Raw genomic sequence first — 22872 nt, forward strand, 5'->3', positions numbered from 1 at the left:
AGAAGGGAAGCGGAGAGATTGTGAAAGAGAAAGCAGGCAGGGATCTCCTGCTAGCGCCGAGCTCTTGGACCAGGAAGAGAAGCTGAATTAAAACCAGCAAATGTCTGCCAGGGTGCAAGCCTGAAGTTAGAACTGTGCTACCTGCTTCAAAGGAGCTGACCAGAAGACAAAGGTACTGGGGCACCCATCGGACCTGGGTGGGAAGGGGTTCTCCTCTGGGTTGGCACAGCAAGGGAAGGAAACACGTGCCTTTGGTGTGAACGGAGATCGTCTACCCAGAAGGACTTCCATTCCAGATGAGGCTACAAGTCCTTTCTCCAGCTGTTCTTCCCCTCCCTTCCCACACCTGACAGGTCCCTCCCTGATCTCTGTCAGATGCCTCCTTGACTTCAGATAAGAGAATTTCCCCCACTGTTCAAAATGAGAGAGGAACTGAAGACTTAAACAAGAATGTCTCAGGAAAGATGCCAGAGTCTATCCGGGCAGGTAACATCAATTACGTCTTGTAGCCTGAGACCATTCCGGAAGCTGGCTTGTTTTTTTTCCCAAACCTTTAACGAGGGTTGTGTGGATATTACTGGAGGGGAGAAAAGCAGCCCCAAAGTGGTCTTGGCTGCAGAACTCAGGGTTTTCGGAGTTTCTCATCACTCCTTTTTAAAAGCCGTTTTTTTAGTCCTTGCGCTCTCGTGCTTATAATTGCAGGGTCGATATCGGCTGGAATCTGTGAAGCAAGAGGATAAAGTTATCTGGCGGCTGGCTGTGCTTTCCGTCTTGAGGTCCAACTAGAGTAAAATAAATATCGCAAAAATGTACGGCCTTGCTGATTTCCTTCAGAGAGGCAGGTTGCAAAACTCAGCTTAGAGACCTTTGCTGGATTTGGGCCCTTTTGGGGCTGAGTTTTTATTTAATTTTGAGCACAGCGAATGTGCACGCAGATCAGATAGGTTCCTTAATTATAGACGAGTCGGTTGGACGCAAAAAGGGCGCAAGTGCGACACTAATAGGATTTATAGATTACTTCTGTAGGTTCAAGTCTTTCAAATGGCTTTTCATCTAGTCCTTCCATCTAGTCCTACCCTAAAAGGCAGGCCACTGTCTTTATTGCCAACATGCAGGCAGGAAAGTGTTTCAACTTAGAATAGCTTGGTGATCCTAAGCAGTGTTATACCATTATGAGTCCGCTGAAGTCAGATGGCTCTGAAAGTTTAATTTCACCTAGGACTGCATTGAATATGGGCTGCTCCCATAACTGCAGGGATCCTGAGCTGGTGGGAAGGACTTAAAGTATGCCAGTGTTGTTACTAGTTGTTTATGTCACTTCCTGTGACCCCCACAGAAGCAATGCCTGAATAGTTGAGGACGTACAAAAACTCTATGATTTTACCGTAGAGTTTTTGAAAAATGCTAGAGTGCCCATATTTCATTTCCAGTTTTTACTGGAAGTGATATAAACATGTTGGCATGACACTGATCTGGAATCCACCCCCTCCCGCATCACTCATTTCCTCCAGTCAACATCTGAGACACCAGCGGGCAGAGTCAGGCATAGGTAGCTACGGCCCATCAAACTAGGAATTCTGAAAAGCTGGTTTATCACAGCTGTTTGTGTTGTGTACAAATGCAGACATCCTGGCTCCAATCCTTACTTGCTGCCCTGCACCACCCTCCCTTCAGTGCAGGCCAGGATACCCCCGGGTCCCAGTGAGGGAAAGAAAAAGGGCACCGAAACCAGCATTTGTTGAGGCAAACTAGGACTCTCATTTGTGAGCAGCAAGCCAGTTTCACAAACTATCTTTAGTGTAAATTATGGGCCTTTCCCCACTTACCTTAAGCCCCGTGCTACTCTCCTCAAGGAGCGCAGGGTCCTGGGGCACTCCCCATGACAGGGGCGGCGAGAGCGCAGCCGCCCCGACGCTGCCCCTCTCGCGCCCCCTCAGCGTGCGGCATCCCTGGCGCTTTTGTAAATGGCGCCTTTTGATGACCCCGCACAGAGCGCGGGGTCGTGGGGACTCCCAGGCGCGTGGCATAGGGGGGATCCTTGAGAGTGGGGAAACGCCCTATGTTTTCTTGTCATATTTGAACCAAGCCCAAGGCTGATTGTTAACTTATTCCATTATTTGCCTCGGCACATCCTGTCTCCAGCTAGCATATATCGAATTATCTTCCTTGATGCTCACAACTAGCCTATGAGGTAGGCCCGACTGAAACAGGTTGACTTGCCCAAGGTCACTGAGCGAGTAAGATAGCTGAGTGGGGATTCAAACCCAGGATTTCTTCGGTCCAAGTCAACACTCTGACCACCTCATCCACGGGCTTCCCAGGTTTCTTCTCTGAGGGGCTGCTCTTTTTTATGTCTTCCTCTAAGAACTGCCCTGACCATGAAGCAGAACTGAGGGAGCCTCACGTCCGGCACCTGACCATTCTGACAGGATGGGCAGTCCCCACAAGTTCTATGAGAGGATCACCCCGGACTCCATGAAGGACTTCAAGTACATCAACAGAGGGGCCTTTGGGGACATCTACCGGGCTCGACATCAAGATTGGGGGATCGATGTTGCGGTGAAGATTCTCAACCGGTAGTGATGATGGTTGGAGGGTGGGTTGAGAAAGGAAGGAATTAATTGGCTGTTCCAGGGAGCTGCTATCCTTCAGGAATACCAGCATTGGCTGGCTCTGTAGGCCTCCATGAAAGCCAGTCTTGGGGGTTCCCAAACCTTGACAGCAGAATCAATCACCCGACACAGAAGGAGGCAGAGTTTACAAATATTGATGTGGAAAACAACATTGCACATCACAGATGAGAGAGCAAGGGGAGCCATCCAATACACTGGTAAAAACATTCCCACAATACCTTTAGATCTGGGGGATATTTTCCTGCAGTTAGATGATGATGATGATGATTATATTTATATTTATATTTATATTTATATTTATATTTATATTTATATTTATATTTATATTTATATTTATATTTATATTTATATTTATATTTATATTTATATTTATTTATTTAATAGACTGCCCTACCCCTGAAGGGCTCAGGGTGGTTCACAAAACAATCAACATTCAAATACATCAAATAGTTTCAATTAAAACAATAAATAAATTAAGCATTAAAACACTAGCAGCAGTGATCTTCCACAATTAAAATAAGTGGATGATGTCTGGCATTAACCCCCTGGGAGGGGACTGGCTGATATTCAGTCAGCAGATAACAAAGCTGTAAAGAGCAGCAAAGAAGTTAGCCTACATACACTTGAAAACTGCCCCCAGGCAGTGGTTCGTGGTTTCTACGGCCTCTCTGGAATCAGCTAGAAACATGAGTTGAGTGTCATCCACATATTGGTAACAGCCCAGCCCCAAGACCTCACCTAGTGGTTTAAAGTGTGTGTTAAAGAGTATAGGGGACAAGATGGAACCTTGTGGGACCACAAAGACTAAAGGTCAAGGGAGTGAGCAGAAATCCCCCAGCACTATCCTCTGCAAAACCCAATCCAAATAGGTGATCTTGGGGGGTGAGGGCTGAACCAACAAGCCATGAATCTTTCTTATACTGAGTTGATCCTTGATCTCCCTCAGCTAGCATTCCTGCTCTGACAGGCAGCCAAGCAGAGCAAGTCATTTCCTGATACCAGGTAGGAAGGATCTTGCAACTGGAGTTGTTGGAGAATTTGGGGATCTTTTTATGTGTCCTCAATCACTGAGCCCAAGTTCTCAATGAGGGCACAACATGAAAGCAAGACCAAACATAGGTCCTACCAAATTTGACTAGCAATGGCATTCGTTTTCGTAAAGGTCTTGCATATCACCCACTTCCTGATATCTGGAGATGCCAAAGGTTGGACCTTCTAATGTGGGGGCTCTAACACTAAACTGTGGTTCAGATTTACAGGCTGTGGAATTTACCTAGTTGACCACACCAGGTTAAGGTCCTCATCTGAGCTGTCTGGGTCTCAGGCGTTCCTTTCCCTCCTTCCACTCACATCTTTATCTTTACCCCACTCCATTCTACAGCGATGCTTCCTGTACCCAAGAGGAACTCCTAAACGAAGCCCGTGCGATGGACGAGGCACGTTTCACCTACGTTCTCCGTCTCTTTGGTCTCTTTGTGGATGAAATGGAGGCAGATGCAAAGCTGGCAAGTGCCCAGACTGGGCCCAAACTGGGCCTTGTGATGGAATTCATGGAGAATGGCAGTTTGTCCACCCTACGGGATCGGGTGCCTTGTGTGCCTTGGGCCTTGAAACTCCGCATCCTCCACCAGGTGGCGCTGGGCATGAATTTCTTGCACGGCCTCAGTCCTCCACTGTTACATCTGGATCTTAAGCCCAGCAATGTCCTACTGGATGGGGAGCTACATGTCAGGGTGAGCCACCGAGTTTCGTCTCCATGATGGCAGTCAGTTTGTAATAAACACTTCTGAGAGGAGATATTAGAAAGTTCCTTTATAATATATCTGCAACTTTCTGCATTGAGTGAAAACCTTTAGCATGACACCTACTTAGGTGCTAACGTCGCCTCGGCAATCAGCTAGTGTTGCCTTGGCAACCACTTCTGTCAACCGTGCATTGATGTCACTTCCTGTTTGACCAGAATGACATCAGTGCATTTCCAGAACAGGCCTAGCATTTCACAAAGATTCTATGGTTTTACCATAGAGTTTTTGCAGAATGCTAGAGCGTCCCTGTCACTTGCAGTTTAGACTAGAACTGACATTGGTGTGCTAGTAAGCACCAGCTCATCAGGCCTTTCTTTCCCCCAATCCCTTTCACGTGGCATCAGTGGGCATCAGTGGGAATTACTGGGACACCTTTGGCTATAACAACAACAACCTTTATTTGGCATTTAAAAATAGGTTCTAGAGCATTCCCAGACATTTTTGAAATACAAATCAAGATTACATTCAAAGTGCAGACAGGAAGACTGTATATAGCAGTATACATTACTTAGAAAGTTCTGTCACTTTTAAAAGAAATTTTGCTACTTTTTCCAAGAGCATGACATCTGTGTTGTTTAACAGAAGCTCCACAACAGAACAGTCAGAGTCACTTTCAGATTTGTCTAGGGCAGGGGTCGGGAACCTTTCACATTCAAAGAGCCATTTGGACCCATTTTCCAAGGGAAAGAAAACGCATGGAGCCGCAAATACTTTTTGACATTTAAAATGAAGATAACACTGCATATTTTGTTTTTTTACCTTTACGCTTTGTATCAAACAACTATATTTATTTATTTATTCATTCCACTTTTATACCGCCCTCCCCCAAAGGGCTATAGTGTGTTGCTTGAAGAATCCATGAGCCATGAGCCAGCTTCACTTTTCTCTCCACTCCACCTCCATGTGTGTGCTCCCCTGCTGAACGGGGAGCAAGAGGCAGCCGACTCCGCCCTGAGCCGGGCCCTCTCTCTCCCCTCCCCTGCAGGGGAGGGGGATTCTGAAGCTCCCCCGCTGGCACGGGAGCGCTGCAAGACAGCTTACACTGGCCAGGCCTGAGCCGGGCGCCTCTTTTCTCTCCCCTCCCCTGCAGGGGAGGGGATCCCTCAAGCTCCCCGTTGGCACGGGGAGCGCTGCGACAGCTTAACCCGGCCTGGAGCCGGGCGCTTCTCTCCCCTCCCCTGCAGGGAGAGGGGATCCCTCAAGCTTCCCTGCTGGCACGGGGAGCGCTGCCCAGCCTAACCTGGCCTGAGCTGGGCGCCGCTTTTCTCTCCCCTCCCCTGCAGGGAAGCGAGCAGCAGCAGCCCGGCCTCAGCTGGGCACCGCTTTTCTCCCTGTCGGGAGGGGAGAGAAAAGCGGCGCCCAGCTCAGGCCGGGTCGCTGCTGCTCGCTTCCCTGCAGGGGAGGGAATCCCACGCGCTCTCCACAGTGGCCCGGTCTGAGCTGGGCGCCGCGGAGGGAATCCCACGCACTCCCCGTTGGAACGGGGAGCACGCAGCAGCAGCCCGGCCTGAGCCAGGCGCCGCTTTTCTCTCCTCTCCCCTGCAGAAAGGGGCAGCCATGCCGGGAGCCGCACCTCAAGTGGTAAAGAGCCGTTTGCGGCTCGCGAGCCGCGGGTTCCTGACCTCTGGTCTAGGGCCAGCCTGGGAAAGAAATTCCTGATGCCCACATATCTCGGACAGTCAAGAATAATGTGAGCAAGAGTTTCCACTTGATTTTTACAGTGTGGACAAACCCGATCCTGGAGAGGGATGGAACCTCTGGCTATATTGGGAGGCCTGGCAATCCCTACTGGAAGTATTGTTAGGTGTGAGCTAGAAAATCTACCCACCCATCCATTTTAGAGCGAGATCAATAGTGGCAAACACATTGGGAAAGTCTTGAAGTTTTGAAGAACTTCAGTTTTCCAGAACACATTTTTAAATATCTATTAACTCCTTAAGCCAGCTGAGGATCTTGAACACTTAACTTCTTTGTTAAACTTAGATGCTGTATACAGTCCTCTGAAGACCAGCTACCCTTGTTCTACAGAGGAGAAGTTCTCTCCAATGGCCATGTAGCTGACATTTGTGTGTGTAATGGTGGTGGTGGTAGGGATTACTCAGATAGACCTATTATTTCTGATCCGCTCACTTTCCAAATGCTTTTTGATGCTGGGCAGCATTCAAACTGGTGTTTCCTACCTGCAGTATTTATTTATTTTAATTTAATATGAATCCCGTCCTTCCTTATAATCAAATGGTACTGTGGCCACTGGCAAATTCTAGCCATTTTGAGAACATTGCTTCAAATGTAACGAGCTAAAAATATTTTATCTTCATTTTTTTAAATCAAATTTTAAAAGTCAAATCTAACCATATTCCAAGTTCAAAAACTCAGATGTTAAATTTCTGGGAAAGTTGTCTTTTCCCATCCCATCTCTGTACTCTAGTCCATAATCTGGATGACAATGTCCACTCTTTTCAGCTCCTACGGGAAGCATCTTGTGTGTCTTATTTTTAATAACCCTATCTTTCAGGTAGCTGATTTTGGCTTGTCCAAATTCAAACGCGGAACAACCCAGGGTACCAGTTTCAGCACTGGGGAAGGAGATGGGTACGGTGGAACACTAGAATTCATGCCTCCAGAGGCCTTCAACAAAAATTACAAGCCAACCCCAGGAACGGATGTTTACAGGTGAATATGGGCTGTGGTACTTCAGTCTTTGGCTAGGAGGCACTGCTGTTATGTGAGCATCATAAAGTCCCAGGGATATTTAGAGTGACCTCATGGCTCAGTTTGCTAGGAAAGCCACTACTAAGGAGTAGTAGCACATTGTAGATCCAATTGGAAGAGGCACTCTATTCCAGTCTCTCTCTGTGCTCTGTCCTATTTGTCTTCAAATGGTTGTTCATGACCGTGTTTCATTGGTGCACACACAATCATGCTAGAGCCCTATGGTTGCTTAACCTCTTCTTGAGCACTGCAGAAGCCCAGGAGATGGGGGACAGGACACGTTGCTTCCCAGAAAGAGGGGATGTTTCTCTGACCGTACAGTATTTCTTGGGCCCCTGATCGATTGTCTTCTCTGTCTTCAGCTATGCCATCCTTATGTGGTCATTGTTAACCGGCGAGGAACCTTATCAACGTGAGTTCTGCCTTTCGTTCGTGTTTCTCAGCCCATCCCCCTTGATGTCAGTAAGTGTCCCCTCTAATTGCCGAGCAACCCTAATTTAACACCAGTGTCTCCATCTCTGCTCAGACATCCATCCTGGCATTATGAGCTCCTTGATCAAAATGCACATCCCCAATGGCGAAAGGCCCAGTACTGAGGAGCTGGAGAAGAAGATCCACGAACTGCCAAAACTGGACGAATTGATAAGGCTGATGAAAAGGTGCTGGTGCAACAACAGAACCCAGAGGCCATCTTTCCAAGGTAAAAGTGCCTCCATACCCTGTCCCCAACTAGAATTTTAAAGAGCTTTAATCCTGCTTAGAAGAAGAAGAAGAAGAAGAAGAAGAAGAAGAAGAAGAAGAAGAGGAGGAGGAGGAGGAGGAGGAGGAGTTTGGATTTATATCCCCCCTTTCTCTCCTGCAGGAGACTCAAAGGGGCTGACAATCTCCTTGCCCTTCCCCCCTCACAACAAACACCCTGTGAGGTGGGTGGGGCTGAGAGAGCTCCAAAGAACTGTGACTAGCCCAAGGTCACCCAGCTGGCGTATGTTGGAGTACACAGGCTAATCTGAATTCCCCAGATTAGCCTCCACAGCTCAGGCGGCAGAGCGGGGAATCAAACCCGGTTCCTCCAGATTAGATACACGAGCTCTTAACTTCCTACGCCACTGCTGCTCCTAGAAGTTGAATCCCCTGATTCAGAAATCCTTTTCTTAATCTCAGAACTGTAGAGATGGCCTATAAAGCTCTGCTGATGAAAAAAAGGATACTTGACTCATGTTTATGTCAGCTTCTCCTGTGGGTTCCCTGCACTTCCTATGTTTCAGTTAGGAATGAGTCATGATGGGATTTTTGCAGCTCTTTTTTTATTTCCCACAATGTCTGTGTCATCCCTTTCAAAACACTTTGTTGCTGTTGCTGTTGTTGATGACTGTTGGGATTTTTAAAATGTATCGTTTACTTGTTTGTTTGTTTGCAACATGTATTAGCCATGTTTCTTTCTTACAGTTCTAAAGGCAGCTTACCATATAAATAAAACATAAAATAGAGTACAGAAAAAGACATAAAGTCAAAATGTTAACATCAGAGTTTAGGATTCCTCTAGCAGTGGCATAGGAGGTTAAGAGCTCGTGTATCTAATCTGGAGGAACCGGGTTTGATTCGCCGCTCTGCCGCCTGAGCTGTGGAGGCTTATCCGGGGAATTCAGATTAGCCTGTACACTCCCACACATGCCAGCTGGGTTTCTTCCAAAAAATCACAATAGTCTATAGCAGTGGTGGCGAACCTATGGCACAGGTGCCAGAGGTGGCACTCAGAGCCCTCTCTGTGGGCACGGGCAAACAGAGTGCCCCCCCCACATCTAGGCTGGCCTGGGCCGCTGGGCTCGATTATTAACATTAAATCTAAGACCTAGATTTGGGGAAGCAGTGTAGGTAACCTTGTTAAGCGCTGTTAAACCCCACCGATTTTCATGCGAAGAACTGAAGTGTGATCCTTTACCTGGGAGTAAGCTCGGTTGCTGGCAATGGGGCTTGCTTCTGAGTAAAAACTCCTAGGGTTGTGATTCACCCGTTGGCTTGCTTCAAAGCAAAGCCACTGACTACCACCAAGCTTACTCCCGAGTAACGCACGCCTCGGAGCTAACCGTTTTTTCTAAACTAAAACCTCAGTAGTCAGGTTAAATTGCCATGTTGGCACTTCGCGCTAATAAGTGGGTTTTGGGTTGCAATTTGGGCACTCGGTCTCGAAAAGGTTCGCTATCACTGGTCTATAGCGTCCCATTTTGTTTTGTTTTTCTGTAGTTCCCTGTAAAAAAGCATGCATTTCTCAAGTTTATAAAGCAGCAGCATGAAAGATGCATTAGACACATTAACACTGTGCATTGTACATACGATTTATATAGATAGTATTTTTTAAAAAAGACATGTGTTTAAAAATACAAAACAAAAAAAACAACTATGAAAAGAAGAACCGAAGCGGTTGTATGAAAACTGTACAACGTGAACCTAATGCAAATTTAAATGCCAAGGAAATAAAGGAATAAGGAATATTTGTTCCTCCTTGTCGAAAATACCAGTTTGTTAAATGTTTGAGGGCTGCACCGGAAAACAGATGTCCAATTGCCTCATTTTGTATTTCTTCTTTCTTCCCCTTCAGACTGCAGGAATGAGACAGAGGGAATATACTCTTGCTACAAGCACCAGATTGTCACGGCCGTGCGAGAAGTTCAAGACATTTTGGTAAGGGGAAGGAAACTCAGTATATTTCAATTGTGATTTTGCAGCGTGCCGCCAGGTGGCAGATATGCCCTAGGAGTGCCGTGAATGCATGCAATCCCTAATACTGTGTGGACTTTCCTCTCTTGGTATCTCACCGCCTTGATACATACGATCCTTTCCCTGTAAATTTAGCTGCTCAGCTTTTCCTGGTTGAGCCCATATGGGAGACCAGACTCCCCGGTGGATTCTCTTCACCAGGGTAGCTCTATTGCCACCGGAGGGAGAGAAAGCTTGCTGTACGCCATACAGGAACCAAACAAGATAGCAGTTAAACAAAAGGCAAACACTTTATTTGTGGAATAAAAAATGCCCATTGCCATGAATGTATTGGCTTGACAGAATAGCGAGCGTAAGGCGCAGCATAGGGTCTGATCCTTGTGTTGGGCAGCCCGGGATTCCTCAAACCTGCCTGTTTGAGGAAATGGAACGCGAACCGATACCTGGCAGCAACGAGGGGGGAAATATCAGACGGGTGGTGGACCGCTGCCCGAAAATTTCCCCCAATTACTGTGGGGCGCAAGCCAGCTCAGCCCACGCCTGGGCATTAAGAGTCCTGGCTTGCTTCACCCCAAACCTCGTAAGGAGGTTCCCAAAATGGCTAGCAGGCAGCTAACCTGGCCAAGGATCAGTCCCCCATGCGCAAACCGCAAACCACACGATTTAACAACTAGGAAAAAACCAACCGGGAAACACAGGGAGGGTGGGTGGGATGATCAGGCAGCAGCCAGGCAAAGAGGGCCTGCACGTGGCCCGCCCTGGCTTTTTAACAGTGATGGGCGGCGATGGGGTCTGGCGTCAGGACCCTGCGTCCTGGCTAGCCCTGCCCCACAGCCAATGGGCTGTGCCGCCCAATGCCTGCACAGGGCACCCGTTGACGCAGCAGCCTGGCGGAAGAGGGGAAGGGAGGCAACGCGGCGCCCTTCCCCTGGGGGCAGTGGCGGCCCAGGTGAGTCTGGTCCGCTTCTTTGTTCAACCTAGTACAGTGGTGGCGAACCTTTGGCACTCCAGATGTTATGGACTACAATTCCCATCAGTCCTTTCCAGCATCGCCAATTTGCCATGCTGGCAGGGGCTGATGGGAGTTGCAGTCCATAACATCTGGAGTACCAAAGGTTCGCCACCACTGGATTAGGTGTATTGTCGAAGGCTTTCACAGCTGGAATTAACTGGCTGTTGTGGACTTTCTGGGCTGTGTGGCCATGGTCACACAATCTGGAATATCCACAACAGCCAGTTAGATTAGATTCCAGCTGCACCTTAGAGACCAACAAAAGTTTCAGAGTGCAAAGGGAACCAGTGTGGTGTAATGGTTAAGAGTGGGCGACTCTAATCTAGAGAACTGGGTTCGATTCCCCACTCCTCTGCTTGAGCAGTGGACTCTTATCCGAGCAGCAGTAGCGTCGGAGGTTAAGAGCTCGTGTATCTAATCTGGAGGAACTGGGTTTGATTCCCAGCTCTGCCGCCTGAGCTGTGGAGGCTTATCTGGGGAATTCAGAATTCAGTCCTTTCCAGCATCGCCAATTGGCCAGGGTGGCAGGGGCTGATGGGAATTGTAGTCCATAACATCTGGAGTGCCAAAGGTTCGCCACCACGGACTTAGTAGTAAGGTGGACTTTGCCATGCATCTGAACCCGATAAAATGAGTGGTAGAGCAGTTGTTCAGTACCTCTGAAAGAGGAACAACATGCCATGAGTCATGGTCATCTTGGGCAAGACACCACAGTTGCACAGAGATAAACCCGTCCACTTTGTGAAGAGGAAGGGAAAGTGGAAACCCCACCTTGGGTTACTAGCTGTCAGTCTAAACTGCCACATGGGGTTGTTGTGAGGCTAGAAGAGGCAGGACGCAACGTTGGCAGTACCTTGAAGGAAACCGAAGATGTAAACGTAAGAAGTGGAATGAGGAAAAAGAACGTTATGCGGAGAGAGGACATGTCCATAAACACAGTGACTGCAAGTCATGAGGATTGGTTTTACAGGACACTGGCCCCGGTAGTGTGAAAAGGGAACTGAGAACGAAAGTGACTGTCAGCAGTCCTGTACAGCACAAACACAAAGGGATTTCTTTTCTGTCCTGAGGGAAGAAGACCAACGTCTTGTGTTTCAGGCTTCCTAGTGGGGTTGCCAATCTCCAAGTGTGGCCTGGAGATCTCCCAGAACGTCAACTGATCTCTAAACTGCAGAGGTCTATTTGAACAGAGAAAATGCTGCTTAGGAGGGTGAACCCTGTGGCATTACATGCCCTTGAGGTCCCTCATCTCTCTAACTCCTGCCCTCCCTAAGCTCCACCCACAAATCCCCGGAAATTTCCCAACCCAGCATTGGCTATTTTGCTTCCTGTTGTGATTCTCACATTTGAGCCTGTGTCGTCAGTAGCCATGTGGGCTTTCCTGGATGCATGCCCAATTCTGTTGTATCCATGCTGACCACAGAGGGTTTGATGGGACAATACAGAACCACTGGACCTCCTAAAATCATTGTCACAGCAGCACGGTTGACATCTGAACTCCTCTCTGCCACCCGTACAAAACAAGATCTGCGGGATTTTTGTGGGTTTTCGTGAGGAGGGCTACGCTGAGATAGCATCATGACTATCCCAAGGTCACTCAGTGAGTGGGGAATTGTACTTAGTGAATGGGGAATTGTACTCAGGTCTGTCCCATCCCTGGCCAACCCATCGTTTTTCACCGGAAATGGCCTCCCTTCCCCCCTGCACCAAAACTGCAATACAGTGGTACCTCGAAAATCGGTGCCTTCGACAATCGTCGATTTCAGAAATTGACAATTGCCAGGCGCCGGTTTCCGCCCTCGAAAATCGTCGGCCGCCTCGATTTTCAGCCGCCCTCGAGGGTACGCAAACGCTGTTGTGTGCGGGCAAATGGCATTCACGCATGCACAAACAGCGTACCTCAAAATACACCATTTTCGAAATCGCCAATAATCTCCGGATGGATTATCGGCGATTTTCAAGGTACCGCTGTATTTTTATACTAATCTCTTATTTTCCACCCCAAAGATGCAGAGAGACAGTCCCCTGGCAAGGGGGACTAGGCATGCCTCCAGTCTGAAGTCTAAGGAAAGCATTCCCATCAGTTCCCGTCGCACCAGCGTGAATTCCCTACTACCACAATTCTCTTCGATTGGAATAGAGGACCGTTTTGAGACGATAGGCTACCAAGAATCTCCGAGCGTACAAAATAGTGAGTAAAGGGATCTTTGGGAAGGGTTCCCCCTCCACTTGGAAAACAGAGCTCTCAGCATTTCTTCACAAACTCTACTGAAATACATTGGAGTGTGGGGAAGAGTGAAATATAGATGCTTCATGGGAATGAGCCAATTATTCCTATTCCTATTTTTCTTTATATTGTGTCAATGATTTCAGTTCTCTGTTTTTTTATTTCAGTTCTCTGTTTTTCACTGTACTTGCGGTACACAGATTTTATATGCAATTGACATAGCATAATGGTGTAAAGTGTGCAATGTTCAAATGTACGTTGGTGATTTATGGGCCCCAGGAAAAGTGAGTGGTATGCTCACAGACGCCACATTTTCTCCAGTGGAAGCAGTGGCGTAGGAGGTTAAGAGCTCGTGTATCTAATCTGCAGGAACCGGGTTTGATTCCCTGCTCTGCCGCCTGAGCTGTGGAGGCTTATCTGGGGAGTTCAGATTAGCCTGTACACTCCCACACACGCCAGCTGGGTGACCTTGGGCTAGTCACAGCTTCTCGGAGCTCTCTCAGCCCCACCCACCTCACAGGGTGTTTGTTGTGAGGGGGGAAGGGCAAGGAGATTGTAAACCCCTTTGAGTCTCCTGCAGGAGAGAAAGGGGGGATATAAATCCAAACTCCTCCTCCTCCTCCTCCTCCTCCTCCTCCTCCTCCTCCTCCTCCTCCTCCTTCTTCTTCTTCTTCTTCTTCTTCTTCTTCTTCTTCTTCTTCTTCTTCTTCTTCTTCTTCTTCTTCTTCTTCTTCTTCTTCTTCTTCTTCCTCTTCTTCTTCTTCTTCTTCTTCTTCTTCTTCTTCTTCTTCTTCTTCTTCTTCTTCTTCTTCTTCTTCTTCTTCTTCTTCTTCTTCTTCTTCTTCTTCTTCTTCTTCTTCTTCTTCTTCTTCTTCTTCTTCTTCTTCTTCTTCCACCACCAGATTCAGACCCCCTTTTTGGGATGGGGCTCTTTGACTTTTGAAAGCTTATACTGCAAAAACTTGTCGGTCTTTTCAGTCTGTAAAATGGATCCTAGCTAACGTACGTGACCATTATAATCCCTTTATCCTTGTTCTTTTAATGGCTACTTATGTTTCTTCTTGATCACTCTGCTTTTGTTAATGTTTTGGAAGTTTTCTGAATGCTGTGAGCTGTAATGTCATTGCACTAAATAAATAAAAGCAAACAAATGTGGAAGGGGAGGGGAGGGGAGGGGAGGAAGAAGCCAATGGGGAGATCCCACCACAAGGTGATTTTACTTCTGCCAAAGTGATTGGACACCCTCCCTTTGGCTACTTTTTTTTCAGCGGCTACACCTACCGGAAGTGGACTGGCACGGAATCGAGAGTCCAAAACTTCCCCGCTCCTTCATCGTAGTTCGAGTATGATTCATATGAGAGTAAGAAAATAGTTATCAGATTTTTGGGACGGAGGGAGGAGGGGCAGTTTCAGAGGTCAGAAAGAAGCACGTAGGAGACACTGGGTGAGCCAAGGATTCTGAGAATACTTCCTGCTAAGGGTGCCGTGGGTAGAAAGCTAGGTAGGCACCTATTTCCCTTACCCCAGTTTTGGTTTTTGCATGCTGACAAATCTACCGAGGGATATCCGTGACAAGTTCTTTCCTTCAGTTATATATCACAGTTTCCAGATCTTGTAAGGTGGGTAGCGAATCCTTTGTAGAGCCGCTGAGCATAAGGAAAAGCTATCAGATTTCAGTCTGATTATATGGTAGTGTTGCCTTTTAATTGCGGTTGTTGGCCTCTAGGTGGGTGTTCGAGATTTCCCACAGTTACAACTGATCTTCATACAGAGATCGGCTGTCCTGGAGATAATGGCTGCTTTGGAGGGCGGGCTTTATGGCTGATGAGATGATCTCCCTAATCTGCATGGTTCTCAGGCTCCGCACTCAAATTTCCAGGAAGTTCCCAGTCAAGAGTAGACCAGTGGCGTAGTGTCAAAGGGGCAAGGATGAGGCGGAGGCATTCTGGGGCGTGGTGGGGCGCAGGGTGCACATGTACCCCGGGCGCGGTTCCCCCTCACTACGGCTCTGGAGTAGACAATCCTGTCTGCAGTGATGCAAAAATAATGTTTTCATTCATTCATTCATTCATTCATTCATTCATTCATTCATTCATTCATTCATTCATTCATTCATTCATTCATTCATTCATTCATTCATTCATTCAACTTAATAGACTGCCCTACCCCCGAAGGGCTCAGGGCGGTTCACAAAACAATCGAACACAACACATCATATGATTTCAATTAAAACAATAAATAAATCAAAACATTAAAACATTAGTAGCAATAATCTTCTGTAATTAAAATAAGTAGATAATGTCCGGCGTTCACCCCCGGGAGAGGACTGGCCGATATTAAATCAGCAGATGACATATGGAGCGACAGGAACAGCAAAGAGGGGCGGATTCAGCGGCCAGCCTCACCAAAGGCCCGGTGGAACAGCTTGGTTTTACAGGCCCTGCGGAACTCCCCAATGTTGACAAATGTAGCCAACTGGTATGGGATAACATCTCTCTAGAACCGTGGTGGCGAACCTTTGGCACTCCAGATGTTATGGACTACAATTCCCATCAGCCCCTGCCAGCATGACCAATTGGCCATGCTGGCAGGGGCTGATGGGAATTGTAGTCCATAACATCTGGAGTGCCAAAGGTTCGCCACCACTGCTCTAGAACCTCCACATTGAAAGTACAGCAGCTCAAGGGGACCCCAGCTCTGAGTAGGCCCGTGGCCAACTTGAGAACTGTAATGGGACCTCTTGGGAACTGGGATGATGAAGATAGAACGTTGAACTGTTTTGCACAAGCGTGGCAGCAGTAGGGCTCGCGCTCGATCCAATCCAACATGGCGGCTGTGTTTTCGAAAAAGAAGTCAAGATGGCACCTCTTGGGACAATCCCTTTATGGAAGGACTGCCTTTGACGCCATCCAGAGAGGCTGGGAATTTGGAACAATAGATCATGGCTTTTGTTTGCACTGAGGTGGTTAATACAACATGCCAAGGGTTCCCTGTCAGTTCTTGAGGTAAATACTGTGTGGAGGGGTTTTGAGGGTTGGTCTATCTTCCACTCATGTTTTTGCTTTACTCTTCAAGGAAGAAGAAGGGCATGGAAACGAAAGTCCTGGCTCAAGGGTGAATTTCCGGACAGGAGTCAGACGCTCAGGTATCCTTCTCGCTCTCCTTTAAGGATGGTCTAGCAGCTCTTAATGCTTCCAACTTGAGGTAGGAGGCAGAAATGGTTTCCGAAGTAAAGAAATAATAAGGATTTATGTCTTAAACTTAGGGTTTCCAGACCTGTGCTGGGAACCTGGGAGTGTTTATGGGTTACAGCCTGGGGGAAGGATTGTTGACACCGCCATATTGCTTCCAGATGCCACGTAATGCTCTAGCCATTCCCATTATCCCTTCAGTAATGGCTGTAGAGATTTGGGGAAATTCCTAGAACGGTGATGTCACTTCCGGTTCTCAACCAGGAAGTGACATGCTGTTGTTTCCTCTCCCGTTTTTCCTCCCTGTGCTGTACTAAACACACGCGAAGGAAGGAGCGCAAACGACTGGTAAGCCTGCTCAAGCCCAAATTCCTTTTTAATTTCAAACTGGGGAAGGGGCTATGGCTCAGAGGTAGACCGTGTGCTTGGGGGGCAGAAGGTAAGTGGTTCAGTGCCCGGCACCTCCAGTTAAAAGGTCCAGGCAGTAAGTGATGTGAAAGACCCTGGCTAGCCACTGCCAGCCCGAGTAGACAATATTGACCTTGATGAACCAAGAGTTTCATTCGGTAGAGGGCAGCTTTTGTGTGTTCATTTGTTCAAATGGGTGAATAATCTCAGCACCACTCTGAGCTATACTCAACACTTCCTAGCATCAGGAGAGGGTGGGGTAGGGTAGAAAGAATGGCTCTGGGCCTTCATTCATGCCCTCCTAATAACAACTTCCCAGTGCAATGGGAAGAAGGAGAAGCCAGATTTGTGGTGCCACATACAGATGGGGTGGGGGGAGGGCTCAGAGGTCACTCATTGAGAGCCAGCGTGGTGTCGTGGTTAAGAGCAGGTGGATTCTAATCTGGAGAACGGGGTTTGATTCCCCACTCCTCTACCTGAGTGGAGGATGCTCATCTGGTGAAGCAGATGTGTTTCCACACTCCTCCATTCCTGCTGGGTGACCTTGGGCCAGTCACAGTTCTCTCAGAACTCTCTCAGCCCCTCCCGCCTAATGAGGTTTTTGTTGTGGGGAGAGAAAGGGAAGGAGCTTGTAGGCCACCTTGAGTCTACTTACAGGAGAGAAAGGTGAAGTATAAATCCAAACTCCTCCTCCTCCTCCTCCTCCTCCTCCTCCTCCTCCTCCTCTTCTTCTTCTTCTTCTTCTCCCTCTCCTTCTTCTTCTTCTTCTTCTTCTCCTTCTTCTTCTCCTTCTTCTTCTCCTTCTTCTCCTCCTTCTCCTCCTTCTCCTTCTCCTTTTCCTCCTTTTCTTCTTCTTCTTCTTCTTCTTCTTCTTCTTCTTCTTCTTCTTCTTCTTCTTCTTCTTCTTCTTCTTCTTCTTCTTCTTCTTCTTCTTCTTTTGCGCATCTGCACACACAGTGGCACAACAAGAAATGGAGCACACTTCTTTCATGTTTCTTGAAAAGTGCATTACGCTGCACTCCTGCAGAGGTGGAGTTTGGGAAATGCTGCCTTGTCGAACAGGGTACTCTCAAGGGGGAAGTTAGTTGATGCAAGGAGGCAGAGAGACCACTGTGAGACATTTAGCATTTACAGGGGAAGCAGTTCGCTCTTTTTCTCTTCTTTTTGTTAATTGCAGAAGGTAAGCCACGCCCCCTGTCTGACCTGTATCCATTCCAAACATTCCCACCATATTACCCTGGAATGTTTCCCTTTCAACAGGTAAGATAATTGGGAAGCATCAAAATGGGGGTGGGGGGGGAAGTAATTGTGGTGGCAGGTGAAAGGAGCTGGAATAGAATAAAAATGGCTTTCTATTAATTACGTGCAACGTGCTTTTCCCATCACACACAGTCAAAAGTAGCCCTTGATGTCTGACTGACCAGGTGTTTGAATGACATACCTGATAGTTATATTCCCAGGTTCAGGGAAAACGATTCCCAAATAATGCTTTGCAGTTGGGCAGTGTTTTTGAGCGTTCCGTGAGCTTCTCATGCAACCCCTAACCCTAACCCTTTTAAAGGGCCTTTGCCCACTTACCTTAAGCCTTGGGCTACTCTCCTCAAGTAGCGCGGGGTCCCCCGGCACTCCCCACGACAGGGGCGGTGACAGCGCAGCTGCCCGACGCTGCCGCTGCCACGCCCCCTCAGCGCGCGGCATCCCTGGCGCTGGAGAAAACAGCGCCTTTTGATGACCCCGCGCAGAGCAGCGCGTGGCATAGGGGGGATCCTGGTGAGTGGGGAAACGCTCAAAGATAACCCCGAGGGCCTTGCTTAAAGCCATGTGATGACTTTGTGGAACAATAGAGATTTGAACTCATCACAGCTATATTTATATGACGTGCCTTCATCTAGATTCTGTCTAGCCAGCTGCTTTGTTCTTCAGACACTAATTGTAGGTCCAGAACGGTCTTGCCATCTCTTGACTTTGTGTTCATTATTATTATTTATTTATTATTATTTATTAAATTTATTAGACCGCCCACCCCCGAAGGGCTCTGGGCGGTGTACAACAAGAAACAACAAAAACAATACATAATAAATACCAGAATCCTAAACTACATTAAAACCCGTAAAACAAAGCACAGCAGCAACATCATAAGACCTATACTAATTATTATTATTAAGGGATACCCATCTTTGTTGCTCTTTACAGCTTTGTCATCTGCTGACTGAATATCGGCCAGTCCCCTCCCGGGGGCTTAATGCCAGACATCATCTGCTTATTTTAATTGTGGAAGATCACTGCTGCTAGTGTTTTATGCTTAATTTATTTATTGTTTTAATTGAAACTATTTGATGTGTTTAAATGTTGATTGTTTTGTGAACCGCCCTGAGCCCTTCGGAGGTAGGGCGGTCTATTAAATTAAATAAATAATAATAAAATAATAATAATAATAAAACCCATACGAATTATTATTATTAAGGGATATCCTCGTGGGTATGAACCACATCTGCTTGGACTGTCTATCTATTTAATCTGTCCCTAGCATGCAGATTAAAAAATCTGTACAGTAGGGCTAAATGCATGTCTTGAAACTGTCCGCACGGGAAAGGCCATTTGGCATCTTACCAGAAGCCGGATAAGGTAGTAGTCCCGCACTATTTGTATGGAACAAACATGGTGGCCAGGGAGGAAGGAAGCAAACGTTCAAACCCATCGGATTCAATTTGTAATGTAGAAGCGGTGGTGGTGGTAGGATTCTAATTATCTGTGTGGTGGTCTTTCCCCCCGATGTTCATACCTCTTTTTCCTCTCTTCCTCTTCCTTCCTCCTTGTTTCAGTCATCATTCTATAGCCCGTACCCTAATGGTTCTGGACTTTTGCCTTCGGATCAGTCCCTTCTGCCCTACTTCAATCCACACGGAGGTGAGTCCCTGGTGGCAGAAAGGGCCATCAAGTCACAGCTGACTTACAGCGCCCCCTTGTGGGTTTTTCAAGACAAACAGGTGAACAGAGGTGGTTTGCTTGACAGTGGCCTTCCCGGGTAGTTTCCGACCCAAGTACTGAGAAGCACGTGACTAGCAGACCTGTGAGAGCAAACTGCCCCCTCCACCGGCGCACGGTGGATCAGGCACCAAAACCTTGGGCGTTAAACTGCGGCCTTATATCCAAAACAGCAAGCATTAGAGAACAATACAAATCGGAGCAATAACAGAGTTCACCAGTGGGCCCTATCCCATGTTCCTGATCGAAAATTACCTCTCTCCTTTAAGCCTCAGGAGACAAATAAACGAGACACAACATGGTTACTTCTTTCAGTTTTCCTATCTCCCAAAAGCAGTGTTTTTGGGGAGGTTTCAGGTTGCAGCATAAGGCGAGAGGAAAGCGTAGTGGCTAAGAGCAGTGGCTAAGAGCAGGTGCACTGTGATCTGGAGGAACCGGGTTTGATTCCCAGCTCTGCCGCTTGAGTTGTGGAGGCTTATCTGGGGAATTCAGGTTAGCCTGTGCACTCCCACACATGCCAGCTGGGTGACCTTGGGCCAGTCATAACTTTTTGGAGCTCTCTCAGCCCCACCCACCTCACAGGGTGTTTGTTGTGAGGGGGGAAGGGCAAGGAGATTGCAAGCTCCTTTGAGTCTCCTATAGGAGAGAAAGGGGGGATATAAATCCAAACTCTTCTTCTTCTTCTTCTTCCTGCGGGAGGAAATCCCTTCTGTCGGTGGAAATTGATGCGGGATCTGGCCCTACGTTCTGAGGTTTGCAGCTCAGGGACCCCTTTACAGGGACCCCTTGATGGACACGTATCCAGTCAGTTCTCCGCCAGCTACGTGGGCTCTGGGGGGATTACCGAGTCAGGTTCAAAGCATTAGTACACACCTTTAAAGCCCTAAATCAGTGGTTCTTGACCTTCCTAATGCTGCGACCCTTTAATACAGTTCGTCATGTTGTGGTGACCCCCAACCCTAACATTTAACCACTTTACAGATGGAGAACACCGATGCAGAGAGTCTTAGGCGACCCCTGTGAAAGGGTCGTTCGACCCCCAAAGGGGTTGTGACCCACAGGTTGAGAACCGCTGCCCTAAATGGTCTGGGGCCATCATTCAGCTTGGTACAGTGGTTCAGAGCAGGTGGACTCTAATCTGGAGAACTGGGTTTGATTCCCCACTCATCCTCATGAGCTGTGGATTCTTCTGTGGAGAACTGATTTTGTTACCCTCAGGGGCGTAATGCCTATTGGACAAGGTGGGCAGCTGCCCAAGGCACCACCTTGTGGAGGGCATCAAAATGCAGGGTTCGTTTTTGGGTATTTTTAGTGGTTTTCCATTTTTGGCCTACAGGGGGCACAGTTTTTAGGCTAGCGGCACCACAATTTCAGCGTATCATCAGGAGACTGTCCTTATGCTACCCCCCAAGTTTGGTAAAGTTTGGTTCAGGGAGTCCAAAGTTATGGACTCCCAAAGGGGGTGCCCCCATCCCCCATTGTTTCCAATGGGAGCTAATAGGAGATGGGGGCTACAGTTTTGAGGGTCCATAACTTTGGCCCCCCTGAACCAAACTGCACCAAACCTGGGGGGTACCATTAGGGAAGTCTCCTGATGAGACCATGAAAGTTTTGAGACTGTGCCTTCAGAAATGTGCCCCCCCAGCCTGCAACCTCCATTGACAGCAATTCAGAAAACTCAATGCAGAACAAAGATTCTTGGGCAAATTTCTGGGATGTTCCTGCAGGGGGCGCATTTTTGGATGTATCAGCACCAAAATTTCAGGCTATCATCTGGAGACTGTCATGATGGCACCCCCCCCCCCAAGTTTGGTGCAGTTTGGTTCAGGGGGTCCAAAGTTATTGGACCCTCAAAAGGGTAGCCCCCATCTCCTTAGCAAAGAATGGGGGATGGGGTACCCCTTTGAGGGTCCATAAGCCGCTTTAAGGGTCCTTATAGGAGATAAAGGTGGGGTAGATTTATATGCTCCGAAGAGAAACCAGAGTATAGGTGGGGTATAAATCTACAATTTTCTTCTACCTGCGAGATCGCCACACCCAGTATACCTCACAAAGAGCTTTATGCTCAACCGATAACAACTTCCTGGTAATCCCTGACCCAGAAGCTGTCTGGCTGTATTCAAGCAGGAGGATCCTCTGAAAATGCCATCCACACAGGTGAAACATCAGGAGAAAATACTACTAGAACACGGCCATACAGCCCGGAACACTCCTGTGATTCCGGCCATGAAAGCCTTCGACAATACATTCACCCTACTGGAGTTCGACAGCACTGAACCCTGTAGGAGAATGTGTTATTAATTTTATTGTTAGTATAAGCTGAATACGTTTTAAGAAACATTCAAAACAAGCTCATTTACAAGTTTTGAGGGTGAATGCAGGTGAATTCAACGCTAACAAACCATCGTAACTCTTTCCCCCCCTCCACCTGCCGTTTCGGAAGACCCGCGTGCCTCATTGCTTGGAGAACTGAACAGAATTTCCTCTTCTCTCCCGTCTCTCCTTTATCCAGGTGGCGGGATCCATATTTCGGGCCAAGGCATTGCAGGGATCCAGATCGGATCAAATAATTCAATGTACGTGGAACCAGATCCTGGAAACCACCTCAGGAAGAAGAACTAACTCCCGTTTTGTCCCCCTCCCCCCCCCTCTGGACGATTTTTATTAAAAAAACAAACAAACCCTCCTCAACTCACGAGCGTCCGTGGCTTCTATAACTCTCCAAGGGGGCTATTTGTCATCTCCCTTTTCCCCATAAGAACACGGAACCGTTTTGCAACACAGAACCATCTAAATATAACTGTTCATTTTGAAGAGGTGGCGTGAACTGCTGGAATTTTGCCACCATAAATACTTCCTGAATCAGACTTTGGGTTCATCTGACAGCACTCAGCGTCAGAAACTTCAGAGCAAAGCATCCTGGACATGGAGCCAAGCTCCCGGGAAATAATTGCGCCATTGCTTCACAGAGCGTGTGGACTGGAGTCAGTGCTGGGATCCAAAAATGTTAGTAGCAGGTTCCCATGGTGGTGGGATTCAAACAGTGGAGTAGCGGGGTGGAGTAAGTAGTTGGGGCTGGGCAGGGCACAATGGGGGCGTGGCCGGGCATTCCAGGGGCAGGGCATTAATAATTTCTCTGTTACTGTAAAAAACTCTTACTGTAAAAAAAAGTTCCTAATTTCCA

General features: G+C 47.6%; 1 protein-coding gene across 2 annotated transcripts; it reads left to right on the forward strand.

Annotated features, from left to right (window-relative positions):
• Positions 1-32: 32 nt before the first annotated feature.
• On the forward strand, positions 33-22379 carry RIPK3 (receptor interacting serine/threonine kinase 3). 2 transcript variants are annotated; one of them, XM_048517825.1, is made up of 13 exons: positions 33-172; positions 2366-2576; positions 4015-4366; positions 6954-7111; positions 7513-7562; positions 7677-7850; positions 9747-9829; positions 12885-13068; positions 14373-14464; positions 16180-16249; positions 17881-17963; positions 19526-19610; positions 22201-22379. In XM_048517825.1, exons 2-13 carry the CDS (start codon positions 2431-2433, stop codon positions 22308-22310), a joined length of 1587 nt encoding a protein of 528 aa, XP_048373782.1. In that variant the 5' UTR covers positions 33-172; positions 2366-2430; the 3' UTR covers positions 22311-22379. The 2 variants fall into 2 exon arrangements, with proteins under 2 accessions (XP_048373782.1, XP_048373783.1); XM_048517826.1 differs by lacking the exon at positions 33-172 and having other exon boundaries at positions 2465-2559.
• Positions 22380-22872: the final 493 nt, after the last annotated feature.

The sequence above is a fragment of the Sphaerodactylus townsendi genome, linkage group LG15 (genome assembly GCF_021028975.2).
Source record: "Sphaerodactylus townsendi isolate TG3544 linkage group LG15, MPM_Stown_v2.3, whole genome shotgun sequence".
NCBI lineage: Eukaryota > Metazoa > Chordata > Lepidosauria > Squamata > Sphaerodactylidae > Sphaerodactylus > Sphaerodactylus townsendi.